Source organism: Rhodnius prolixus, unplaced genomic scaffold (assembly GCF_049639745.1).
Source record: "Rhodnius prolixus isolate KJV_2025 unplaced genomic scaffold, Rpr scaffold_2, whole genome shotgun sequence".
NCBI classification, from domain to species: domain Eukaryota; kingdom Metazoa; phylum Arthropoda; class Insecta; order Hemiptera; family Reduviidae; genus Rhodnius; species Rhodnius prolixus.
In genome coordinates this window covers 22,279,424-22,292,546 of record NW_027411592.1, presented here as the reverse complement: position 1 = coordinate 22,292,546, position 13,123 = coordinate 22,279,424, and the positions used below count along the sequence as shown (strand labels likewise).

At 34.1% G+C, this 13,123-nt stretch overlaps 1 protein-coding gene across 7 annotated transcripts in view; it reads left to right on the top strand.

The window, feature by feature from the left end:
- Nucleotides 1–13,123, top strand: part of Shrm (shroom) — a 689,404-nt gene that overhangs the window by 540,989 nt on the left and 135,292 nt on the right. For 6 of the 7 annotated variants that reach the window (XM_074118535.1, XM_074118537.1, XM_074118539.1 and 3 more), the window contains 2 exons: nucleotides 1,244–1,777; nucleotides 3,275–4,099. In XM_074118535.1, coding sequence (XP_073974636.1) covers nucleotides 1,244–1,777; nucleotides 3,275–4,099 — 1,359 coding nt within the window. The remainder of the gene's footprint in view (nucleotides 1–1,243; nucleotides 1,778–3,274; nucleotides 4,100–13,123) is intronic. The other variant, XM_074118541.1, reaches the window with a different exon arrangement.

The following is a 13,123-nucleotide window of genomic DNA, read 5'->3' as shown; positions in this document are numbered from 1 at the left end:
CATCAAAATTCAATTTTATTTCATACTTATTCGTTAAGTTAACTTAATCTTGTCACATGTTCTGATTGCATTCTTTTCCATAAAATATTCAAGGAAATTTAGCCATTCAACTTTGTTGGTGACTGATTGATTCATCTAAAAAAAGAGAAATCAATGCCAAATTTCGTCTAATTTGTATTTATTTTCACTAAGCTCTAGTCTTAGTGGCTAAGTCATCTTCAGGGCTTATTCTGATTCTTTAACCTTTAACCTTTAAACCATATCAGGTTTTTTACAGAAGCAGCCAAAAAAAAAAATTGTTAAAGCACAGTTTTAAGATATGAAATCAAAACCAATGCGAAATGGTTATTCCGTTAAAGCTCTGAAAATGAAATAGTCTCCAAGTCAAAAAGCTTGAATTACTTAAAAATAAGATGAGAAAGCGGCAATAATTTATCTTTTTTTGGAAAGCTTTTGCTTTTGATTTGATGAAATAAAAATAGAAATCATAAAATATCCGAGGAATTTATTATTCCAAAAAATAGTCCCTGCTGAAAACCTTTCTCTTAAGAAAAATATTGTTTAAGCTTAATTACAATTATAATTTATAATGTATCATATTGGACTGAACAAAATGTATGTGATAAAAAAAAACTAAAGTGTATTATCATCTATTCAAGAACTAAATCAGCAGTTCCTCACAAAATTACGTAGTTCTCAACTAAGCCCGAGAGTAAAACATACAACATTGCGAAAACTACCTAATTGACAAATGTTTCTAGACACAAATTTTGACTTTTTGGGGAACCAATAATGTTTATGTAAAATTGTTTAGTTGAAATTGTATATAACACAAATCTTAATCACTTTATACCTTGTATTGATTACATTAATTAGACTATTAAAGGCAAAAATAAATTAAGTTAAAGTTGGAGTTAAATCTCTGTAAATAACTTCCAAAATATTGTGCTTTTACAGATCTAACTTCATAGATCGCATTGCATTTTCTTTTTCTTAATTATTTATATTTTTATTTGTATGTATAGAGGTCTATCTTCATTTGAATTTCTTAGTTAGACTGTGATTAATAATTAATGTATCAGAATTAGAACAAAGTTATGGTTCAATTTTAGAATACGAAATTTATTACAAATCAGTGCTGTGAATTATGTATATTATAAATTAAGAAAGTATTACTAACTTAAGAACTTGGTTTGCTAAGCGTTTAGATTGAATGCTTGTTTCATAGATTAATTGTTTGCAGTTCGAGCTGTAGTTCGCTGTCCACAGCAGCACTTGGTCCAATGATAATCGGCCCATCGATCTCAGTAGATGATTGGGTGCCAGCTCGACCACCCAAGAAGCCACATTTAAGGGCTGCATATCCTCCGCCCCCTCCGCGAGCGCTCAGTCCTGACCTGCCGCCACCGTCGCCGCCTCCCTTGTCTGAAGAGGAAGTATTCTATTCGGATGAACCTCTGCCTCCACCTCCACCTGAGGATCAGCTACAACCTTCAACCAGTATTCCTCTGTACAAAGATCGTACGAGAATCCTAACTCCGGCAAGATATGAACGAGAGAGAGTGGCAATGAATGCTTCAATGAGTTTAGATAATCTAACTAGATCGGAGCAATCTTCGAGAGCACTTCCGCCGATACTCATGCATTCCAAATCACATGAAAGTACCAGGCATGATGTACACTATGAAAATGGTTCAGAACTTAGAAGGAACAATTCTCATGAGCATCCTACCAAAAATGGGTTTTCTTCTTCCTATATTGACAAATTTAATGAAAGGTAGGTTATCAATGTTTACATATTTTTTTTTATTTTATGCACGTTATTCATTCTTTTATTTTTTTCTTTATTGGCTGTTATTTTCAGCTTATTTGATATTTATGCACATTATTATAAACCTAATTGGAGAAAATGCATTGAAGTGTGATTGGTTCAGACCCTGCAGTCTTAATTTAGATCTCGTATTTTGTTTTCTTTCATGTTCTTTATTTTGGAGGTTTGTTATCTTTTATATTGCATCTTTATTTCGTCGAATGTACAATAAGTTGCATCACATATTTTTTAGCTAGCTAGCTAAAAAATAGAATAACATCTGTTTCTATCAACGATGAATATTATAACATTGATTTTATCCCTTGTAGCTCACTTGTTTTATGTTTCTTACTCCTTTCGAGCGTTAAAATCAACGACAAGATCAAGCACTGCGAATCCAGTCACTTATTCAATTGAACCCCACATTCTGTAGTAGTTACTTGAAATAAAGTAAACCAAATTATTGCAGTGTTTACTGTGCTGAAGAACTCACTTTGATGTTCATTTACTATATAGGTATTATAGATCTTGACAAAAATGACATTTATACTAGTATATGAGGTTTTCATATGTTATAGTGATTATAGTTTGTCATTGCTGCACATCTCTTTCCTTGTAATGCAACGATTGTACTGCCTTAACTCCAAAGGTTTTTATTTATTTATTTTATTTTGAGATGCATTTAAAATATAATTTGTCAAATGGGTGATGAGAAGTGATCAAATATACATTTGATATTTTTTTGTGCTCCTGTTCGACTTCTTTAAGATCGTAATCGATTCGTTTTTACCATGATATCCATTGAGAAAATTTGCATTAATAAATCAGTCCAATGATGTGTGGAAAGTTGCTGCCACTGGTGGTTTAAACGGAGTTAGATTCGTGCCCTGTTCGAGGATTCAGTGTGGTTTGGTCTTGTTAAAGAATATTGAAGAGATTTTAATGGCTGTTTCAAAAAGTTGATTTTGTTGCTTAAACATCTATTCAGAAGGCTACTTCTATGTTAGTGATGTTTTAAGATACAATTAACTTTTTTTTTAATCAAAGCCAATTTACTCATTAATAATAATTCATTAGCATTCCTCTTATACTTTAATTATTATTTCCAGCATCCTGAAAATATGTTGCTTAAAATTATCTATTCAATTGAAATATCCTTAATAAACCTTAAATACAGTTGAGGATTCAAAATTGGCGAGGAATCGGTCAAATAAAAACAACAATTCGCTTTTTTGCCAACGTTTCGACAAAGATATTGTCCTCTTCAGGGCGTGGCTGTGCGGGTTGGTTGAGTTACAGAAACGTATACGAGTTACTAGCTTTGTAAATTGATTTGAATAATATTTTATCAATTTTTTTAAAGAAGTTTTACATTGTTAATTTTGTTGCAGAATATGTTGTATATTTTATTGAATGTTTTACTGAATTTATTACTAAAACGTTATCGTGTATTTGTTTTTCTAGGTATGTAGAGAACAGAATAGAAACTATGCAGACCAATTACTGCGATCCGTTATCAGAGTTATGGGATAAGAAAGCGTACATTGATATGAGAAGGTACAGTACTGATAAGAAATTGCCCTTAGACGCTCAACTGCGAGCTGGTCTCCTTTCTCCGCCACTTCCAAACAAGGGCAAACGACCACATCATGCTGAACAGCCAAGATCTTTGGACAGCAATCTATCCATTGTAGAAACAAATAACGAAGTCAATAAACCTGGACCTCAGACTCCCACCCACAAGAAGTATACCACTCAAATGAGCAATGGTTTGGACAGTAAAGTGACTTACAAAAACTTAAGAGAAAATTTTCTACGAGCAGGATTACAACAAGGTGACCTAGTAAAGAATTCACCAGAAAGACAATCGTTACGTTTTACAACAACAACGCACAGTCTGTTGGTTAATGGGAAAATCGCTAACGCTGTACACAATGGTAAGATTTCGCCTCCATCAAGAAAAGCGAATCTAGTTAGAACACCCAGCGACGTTGTTAGAAGAGTGTCTTATTCTACTGGTATCCATCATGCTGAGCCGATGATGGGTAAGCAGCATCCGGACATACTCGGCAAACATGGCGATCTCTTGGGTAAGCAGCACCAAGACATACTCGGCAAACATGGCGATCTCTTGGGTAAGCAGCATCAAGACATACTCGGCAAACATGGCGATCTCTTGGCCAGACAACAACATTGTGAGCCGAACATGAAGCAGTCTCCTCCTGCCGATCATCCTAGCAAATCACCGCCCAGTCTTCCTCCGCACTGTCCGCCAACTACCCTTCAAAAGTGAGTACCTTCTTCAACAATCACTTCATTGCATGCAAATTATATGTTTTGCTAGTAAATTGCAAAATACAATAAGAAATTTTTGTTATTTCGACAAAAATTTGCTATCCTGATATTTTAGGGGAAATTAAAATTCACCATAGCCTTGTACATTGTCCAAGATTAACATCAACTTAGGATATTTTAAATCCGTTTCATTGAACTCGATGTGTGAAATAGTCATACAGCTACTCAATGTCTGTTGTTTTTGAAATAAGTCCAATTTCCTGACCTCATTAAGTAACTTCTCCAATTTATTTTTGTTTGTTTATATAATGAATAGGTCGTTAAACTTTCAGACTTATCATTTTAAAAAGTAAAATTATTTGTTAAAAACAAATTAGATAGCTCAAAAATGACCACTTTTTAAAATGAGGTGGAAGAAAATTAAATTAAAAAATGGTTTTGAATTCTTATTTGTAAATTGACATTTAAATTTTCAAGTAGGGGATTGCATTTCTTGCTTCAGAGTTTTTCAAATTCACTAAATAACTTTGGACTGGAATATAGTGGATTTTACAAATTTAAGATAATACTTTTAGAACTGTTTCTAGAGTAGTTCGTTATAAAAATGAATTGCAAACCCAACAAGGCATTTTGAAAGGTGTAATGTTTTATTTTTTAGAGAAAGTGTAAAATCTTGATCTAAAGTTATAGTATCATGCATTTTTCTTCATTACTCATTTTAATTTCTTTGTATTTTGACGGATATAACAGTTTTCAATGTAAATCTTAATAGCGTCGTGGTTGAGGGTTAGCAAATATAAAACTCAGTTTTAGTTTGGTGGAATACTGACCAATAGCTTGACGATGTGCGAATTGAAGAATATTTTCATTTCTTTCCTTAGTTATAATTATTATTTATTTTTATATTATTATTATATTTCTACATAATGTTGATTTGCATCTGCTGGTAATAAGCAAGCAGGTGGGTGCATTTGGTAGCGCTCTATTAGGTAAGTTTTTCAGAAGTCTCGACTCCGACGTTAGACCATTTTTTATTTCCTTTTTTACTGTACGGCCTTCAACAACTGAAGTTATAGGCAATCGTAGCCTTTTTCAGAGCACTGCTGGTTTCCATATTGTGTACTCTTGTTACTGACTACCCAGAAATACCTCTTGCTATGATGTGTTTCTCTTCGAGTTAATCTGCAATAATTCCTATTTTTTTGTATTTTCTAAATTCAGTGTTTATTTGTAATTCGACCTACAGTTAATGCTTCATCAAGCTTTTCAATGGTTTTCACCTCTTATTCTTGAATTGGGAAACTCTCTGCAAGAACCTTATATACCAGGTTTACTAAAAGCTCCCTTAACACTAGGTTTACGGACGTTTCTTACATACCTATCTCTACGGCCCCCGTCAAATTGACGGGTGAATAAAAAAACGCCTTTCTTTAAAAAACAGATTTATTCAAGTCAACTCCAAATTGTTTAAAAAATATCATGGAAATAATAACAATAATCTTACTTATTTAGTACATTTTTTACAGGTATATTCCGCTTTGCCTGTCCATTTTCCGCATACCACTTTTTTGCAAGATATGCCACAAATGCTGCTTTTATTTTTGTTGCAGTATCCCAGTTGGCAACTTTTTCGCTCTTGTAATATTATAGATGATGAAGAAGCGGCTGATCGTTGGCAAATGTTCTCCTTGTTTTCCGCATCTAATTCCTCGGCTAAACTAAACATGTATTGTTTCCTGGATATTGTGGCTCTGGTGCACTCTTTATATAGTATCAACCAGTTTATTGCTGCCAAATCTAATATAAATCTAATAAAGATTTTGAAGAGGCCGTCGGAAATTGCCTGCTTTTACGCTATATTTGCGTGCCATCTGGTCAACGACGTCCACTCCCAACTCCATTTTATTATAATATGAAATAGATTCTGGAAGACGTTTGTGGTTGTCTTCTATTTGTACACCTGTATGTCTAGTGCTTAGAAGGAGAACTTTTATGTTCGGCATACATTTATATACAGTAAATTTTCTGATTTATATAAATCTGAGGAAAACAAAGTCATCTTATCTTTTTTTCCTTTACGGGTTTTGGCAGTTCTCGTTTGTTTGATCGGATGGTCCAACCAAAGTTGTTTTTCGAGCATAAATACGCATTTTCTTGCTCCGACGGAGTGTAAATAAATTCTCCTCTTCACTATCTGAAGATAAGTCTGTCCATCCACTTTCAACAAATTGTGTATTTTCACTTTCGGGTTCGCTTTCGCCTAATTCACATTCATTTTCTGCGGAGGTATCCTCGGAACAATCCGCATTGATCTCGAGGATTTTATCCAATATCTTATTACATCTCCTGGATTTACGCATGGTTGCTAGAAAAAGGGGATCGATAACCATAAAAAAATACTGTGCTCTAATTCCATTACCCTACTGTAAATATGTTACCTACAATAAGCGGAGACTCTCTACAAGAGCCGAAACTTTTTGACACTATCTTTCTGAAACGTTCGTACACTGTAAATGCAGCATTCATACTGAAGATCATTTGTTGTTTTGGAGTTCTTTTCGGCAAGAAGAAATAACATTTCCGTAGCAGACCAAAATAATCACTCAGGTAATACGACCCGCTTTAGTTTACACGAGGCGCTATTGAGATAACGAATTGGAAACGGAGAACATAAAGACATTGCTTTCACTCTTATATTTACTACTGGATGAATAATGTGACGAACAAAGCAAAAATATAAGGATTATTTACGAGATAAGCGTACCCGTCAATTTGACGGATCCCGTAGAGATAGGTATACCACATATGAATCTCAAAAAGTAGAAGGCTTAGGAAAAAAAAACAGTTTGTTTAAATTCTTTGGAAGAAATGATTAATTTATTATGCATACGGTTGAAATCGATCAAGCGGTTTTCGAGATATTTCATTGCAAAGTTTGAATTCCGTCAAATTGACGGGGTCCGTAAATCTAGTGTTAATAGGCTGTTCGTGTTTTGAAAGATCAATATTATTTCTAATAAATTATGAACAATAAAAGGCAGGCACATGATGTTAGTTAATGAGTTCTGTTGTCCATGCACACATCTGTTAAATCGGGAGGTTGGTGCTGACCATCAGTTACATCGTGATTGCCACAGTGGGGGCGTAAAAGGAACAGTATTTCCTTTCAGTAATCCTCTAATTGCTCCAGAATAGGCCTGCAGTGTATCAGGTTTTTGCATTAAAGCTTCTCTTCCCGATAGTCGTCCGCTCGTGCATTGTCCACCAAGCCAAAGTGACTTGGAAATCTATTGGAAAGCGTTATGGATTCTTTTTTCCACTACATTGCAAAGTTTTTCTGTTCTTTATCTTCTTGTGAACACAGTAATTTACGCTGAATAACTTCAGGATATCTCCTGCCAATTTGGAAAAACAACTGAAGTAAACCTTTTCACGACTACACTTAGTATAAGCAATTGAAATATTTTTGAATTCCTCTTTCAAAATTCGTTTTCGATATACGAGGTGTGTTCAAAAAGTAACGGGAATTTTCGTTTTTTGAAAAAAATATTTATTTATTCATCTACATTAATATTGTCGCCTTCAAAGTAGTCCCCTTCGCATACAATACACTTGTGCCAGCGCTTTTTCCAATCCTCGAAACACTTCTGAAACTCGATCTTTGTGATAGCTTTCAGCTCTTTCAGCGATTCGCTTTTAATGTCATCTATGCTTGTAAAACGACGGCCTTTTAATGTTCTCTTTATGTTTGGAAATAGAAAAAAGTCACATGGAGCCATGTCTGGCGAATATGGAGGCTGGGGCATCGTTAAAGTTTTGTTTTTGGCCAAAAATTCACGAACAAGCAATGAAGTGTGAGCAGGTGCATTATCGTGGTGCAAAATCCATGAATTGTTTTGCCACAAATCCGGGCGTTTTTTTCGGATTGCTTCACGCAAACGGCGTTGAACTTGTAGGTAGTACTCCTTATTGATTGTTTGACCTTGTGGCAAGAATTCATGATGCACTATGCCATTAAAATCGAAGAACACAGTGAGCATAACCTTCACATTCGACCGCACTTGTCGAGCCTTTTTCGGTCTTGGCGATCCAGAATGCCTCCACTGGGACGATTGAGCCTTAGTTTCGACATCATATCCGTAAACCCATGTTTCGTCACCTGTTATAACACGTTTCAGTAGATCCGCATCGTTGTCGACTTCATTGAGTGACTCTTGAGCAACTTCCATTCTCCGCTGTTTTTGTTCGAAATTCAACAATTTTGGAACAAATTTTGCTGCCACACGTTTCATACCCAAAACATCCGAAAAAATTTCATGGCATGAGCCAATTGATATGGCAACATCATCAGCGACTTCTCTGATTGTGATTCGGCGATCGTTCATAACCATTTCTTTCACTTTTTTCACGTTTTCATCGGTTGTTGATGTGCTTGGACGTCCAGGTCGTTCGCCATCTTCAACGTTTTCGCGGCCATCTTGGAAACGGTTATACCACTCGTAAATCCTTGTTTTACTCATAGCAGACTCACCATATGCCTTTATTAACATTTCACACACTTTATTTCATTTTTTACGCAAAATTTAATACAAATTCTTTGATCCATTTTTTTTAACAAACAAAAATCGCCAAGCTCGAAAAACACGTCTAACCTTAACGGCTGCCACTTAAGAAGTAAACAATGAATATTACTGAAAATTTTATCGTACTTCAGGGGCATGTGTACCAACATAATAAAAAAAAAAATTTTACAATCAGACTCTCCAAACCCGCGAAATTTAAAAATTCCCGTTACTTTTTGAACACACCTCGTATAGTTCAAGTTACAAACTGCTGTTAATAAACGCCTGCTCTTAACATATGAAGTGGGCAAATTTAATTCTACGAATGAATTACATTGATTGAAAAATTTACTTCCATTTATCAAAAAATACCACGATGCATTGAAAGTATATTCTTTTAATGTGTAAATATTTGCAGCAAGTGTAACCAAGTTGAAGTATTCGTGATTTATATTTAGGAATTTCATCATGACAATAACAGAAATAATTTTATAGTGGCGCCTGCATTCTAATTGAGCACATTAAGTCCCATTGTTTGAAGATACCATTTAACTTTTACCATCTTTCTTTAAGTCACACCTAACTCGAATTTTATTTTGTGCATTAAGAAATGATTTTATAAATTTGAATATTGCTCTTCCACTTTTCTTATCAGTCGTTTGGTTCACTTAAAATTCATTATTTCGGCTTATACATTAGTGATGATAGTGAAGCATGTAATGATTTTTGTGTGCTGTTTTAATACTCGTGCGGTTCATGTTTATTGTGTATTGTTTATCTCAATCTTAATTGTGATTGGCGAACAACTTCTTTCTACACCGAGTGGTTATATACCTAGTTATGCATAAATGGACTACTGAACGTTCATCAGTAAAAAGTTAAGCATGTTGTTTCCACAACGTTAATTGAAATCACAGATGTTTCTCCTGCATCTATCAGTAATCTTTATTTTATTTGTCTTTTAGCAAAAATCTGATATTCTACAACGCTCAAGATGTGGAAATGTTACTTTCATTTGAATTGAAATGGGATAATTAAAATTTGCTTTTTTTTTTAGAAATAATTCTTTGGTCACTAACTTAAAAACTAGGAAAAGCTAATCTATTTTCAACTCGAAATTCTCCAGTTTTTCTTTAGCTGGGAAAGAATGATGAGGTGAACACTTCACTGTTCGCCATCTTCTTGTTCATATGGAGAACTAAGTGATGTGCAAGAGTAGTTGAAATCTCTTATTCAATTTTACAGAGAAACTGCCTGAAAGTGCTAGTAATGGAGTTTTTAAGGCGATAAGACTGGTTCAAAAGGATATAGTTTATATTTGAGTTGTATAATTAGAAGAGGATGGCAGGAATATAGAGTACTGATCCATCCATTAGTTGTAGTTCATGTAAATAGTTGGATATGTAGAGGGATGAATGTGTGAAGCGAATGTATTTGTAGGTAAGAATGGAGAGTGAGTGATATTCTAGTGATAAGCACATAGACGATGGTGGGTGTATGGCGAAAGCCAATGACAAAAAAAAAGGCAAAGATAATAATAATAATAATAATAATAATAATTAGAAGAGTAAATGTTGAATGAAAACAGTTTATTAGCGTGAAAGAAGAATAATGATGGTCTTCCTAAGTAGAAGAGCTGGTATTGTAGGATCATCGAGTTACACAATCTCATTATTCTTTATAAGTGTTAATTTATACATCATCTTATGATGAAGGTCCTGACTTAAGAATTTGTTTGATTATACAATAATATTTGCATCCAATCTTGACTAACATCGTAACAATGTTCACCGAATTAAAAGAAAAATAATTTTATTGAAGGACTACAGAAGTCGATGCAGTTATGAAGCATTTGAAAATGGTGAAAGAATCCCATGACTTTGAGTGATTACTCCTGCGATTTGATTACTTAGAAGATTTGATTTGACTGTTCATGCTTCACTCACAAATGAGTCGTATTTTGTGATCATCCAATGTATTTGGTATACATGCAATGTACTGTCCAAAAAGCATTATTGCCTAGATCCATTGGCCACCATTTTCATTCTCATTATGTTTCAAACAATGGCAGCAGCCTATTCTTGAACATGATTAGAGAGGTTTTACAACCCACCCAGCATGATTTGTTTCTTTACTGTTAGGAAAGTACTCACATTTACGTGAAATTCTGTACAAAATTTCCTTATTTGAAAAAAACCAGTTAAACACAAAGTTAATAGTAAATATTTAATGATATAATTAGTGTCTTGAGGCAAACATTTATACTAGCTGACTTTAATTCTTTAAACAAACGTTGTTTAGTTATGATCCCCTAAATAGATAACCTGACTAGTTTCCATATACGCGTTTAACGGGAAGTATTTAACAAATCTACCACACACTGTACAAGGTTTTGTTACAAAGCGTATGTAAACCAATTATAATAAGAATTAAGGTTTAAATTATTATTTTATTTTAACAGTAATTTTCTTTTACAAGAATTCATTTTATATTTCAGGGTCATTCTGTTTTTTTAATTCTTCTGAACGAGGGATTTATTGCTACATAAAAAATATATATACTTTTTTTTAAACATTGCATATTTATTAGCGAATAAATAATTATGTTTTATTGTCAAGCTTAACCTTATAAAATGATTAGTGGAGCTTTCGTTTATGTAACCTGATTGAATGTTAATTGTTTTATGTCCATTGTTTTTATTATTGTCAGCTGAGAGTAACCAGAAATTTATAGTTTCATTGCATGTAGGTGAACAGTAATTTCTTTGTAGATCCTTATATAAATCGGCAATAAGAGAAGTCAATGATTATCTGTACCGTGGGCAGTTGGATTTGTTGTAAAGTTATAAAATGCCCGAACTACAAGTTGATAAATTGTTGAATCATTTTAGTATTTATTATGGATGATGTAGATTTGGTTTAACAAATAATCCATTCCTTTGTTTTTATTGCGGCATGGTGATTCCTGTCTCGGCAATATATATGGTCTAATCATCTATCTTAAAGCTGCGCAGTAGCGGCTTGCGCTTCGGTTGCATTATCCCTAATTAAAAATTAAATGCGAAAATATTGTAATGTTTAAGAAAACGCTGAATGTAACGATGGTTTAAGGAAAGTATTTTTAATGATTTTTTAACAATAATTCAGAAAAGAATTCTAAAATCGAGGAGAAAATATGAACTTTGAATTAAGCGGCGGGTACTGAGTAGCGCCTGCAGCTTTCTGTGGCTGGTTGCTACACTCTGCAAGCAATTTAAAAAAAAGTAATTGATAGTTCTGGACTTGTTTTGCTGCCTGGAGCAGAGGTTACCAAATTCCTGGAGAACTTAGGAGCTGCAACCAGCAATAGGAGCATTAGTGGATTCCAAAGATGGTGGAAGCATGTGAAGTTCCGTTTAAATTTGAGTTATGAAATAACATGCAATCCTGCCAAAATACTTAGGTTAAAAAAGGGACAATTCAAGTACAGTCTGCTTGATTATTGTTTTCCTTTTTCTCACTCGCTATTCAATGGATATTATCTTTGAATAAGAGTGTTTGATGATTATAAAAGTTCATCAGCATCTCAATAGATCACCATCCCAATAGCACTTGAAACTTGTTATACTAATTCACAACACTATTTGCACTAAAACAGGCGAAAGAGTTCATCATAGGCTATTCGCCAAGGCTTACTGCAGCATTAAACCGTCAAGGCCGTGTGACTATAAGGATAATTGTAGGCCTATTAACTGGGCCACTGCAGGCTCAGAAAACACCCATGCATCGCATTGGCCTGGCGGATGATAGCCTTTGTAGGTCCTGTCACAAAGAGGAGGATGATGTGTCGACAGACTAGACACACTGATCTTTTTGATTTTAAGAGATTTCTCGATTGTTTATAGGGATCCACATTTCGTAACCTTCTTAGAGGGAAGAATTTTGCATCTGTTTTCGTTAGGTTTAAATGTAATTTCAAAATTTTTTTTTTTTTTTTAGAACCAGTTTATTATAAGATTAGTTGATATCTGTGCATCGCTGATAGTTTTGTTAATGTCTCATTTGTCTTTTGTTTACGACAATGTGTCGTAAGTAGCTATTATCGTTAGGTCTGTCCTTAGAGTAGACATTGAAGGGTATAGGTCTTATTGCTTCCTGAGGCAGGCTCGCTAGAATTGTCGTCAAGTGCTGTAAATGTTATTCAATCTTACCCAGAAAGAAAGGTCTCGTATGATTTGAATAATGTAATTAATAGCGTAAGTCTACCTAATTTCGTAAAACAATTTAGCGTGTCAAAACCGTCAAATAGCTGGCTGTTTATAATTCTATTTTGTTCATTGCGAGGGATGAAACAAGGATATTCATGATGTCCTACAAACTATAATTTCCTGTTTTGTCATCCTCTTCTTTGCGATAGAAAGGAAGAAGGAACAAAAAACAATAGTTTTCAAAAAGTGTTCATTAGACCATATCTGACT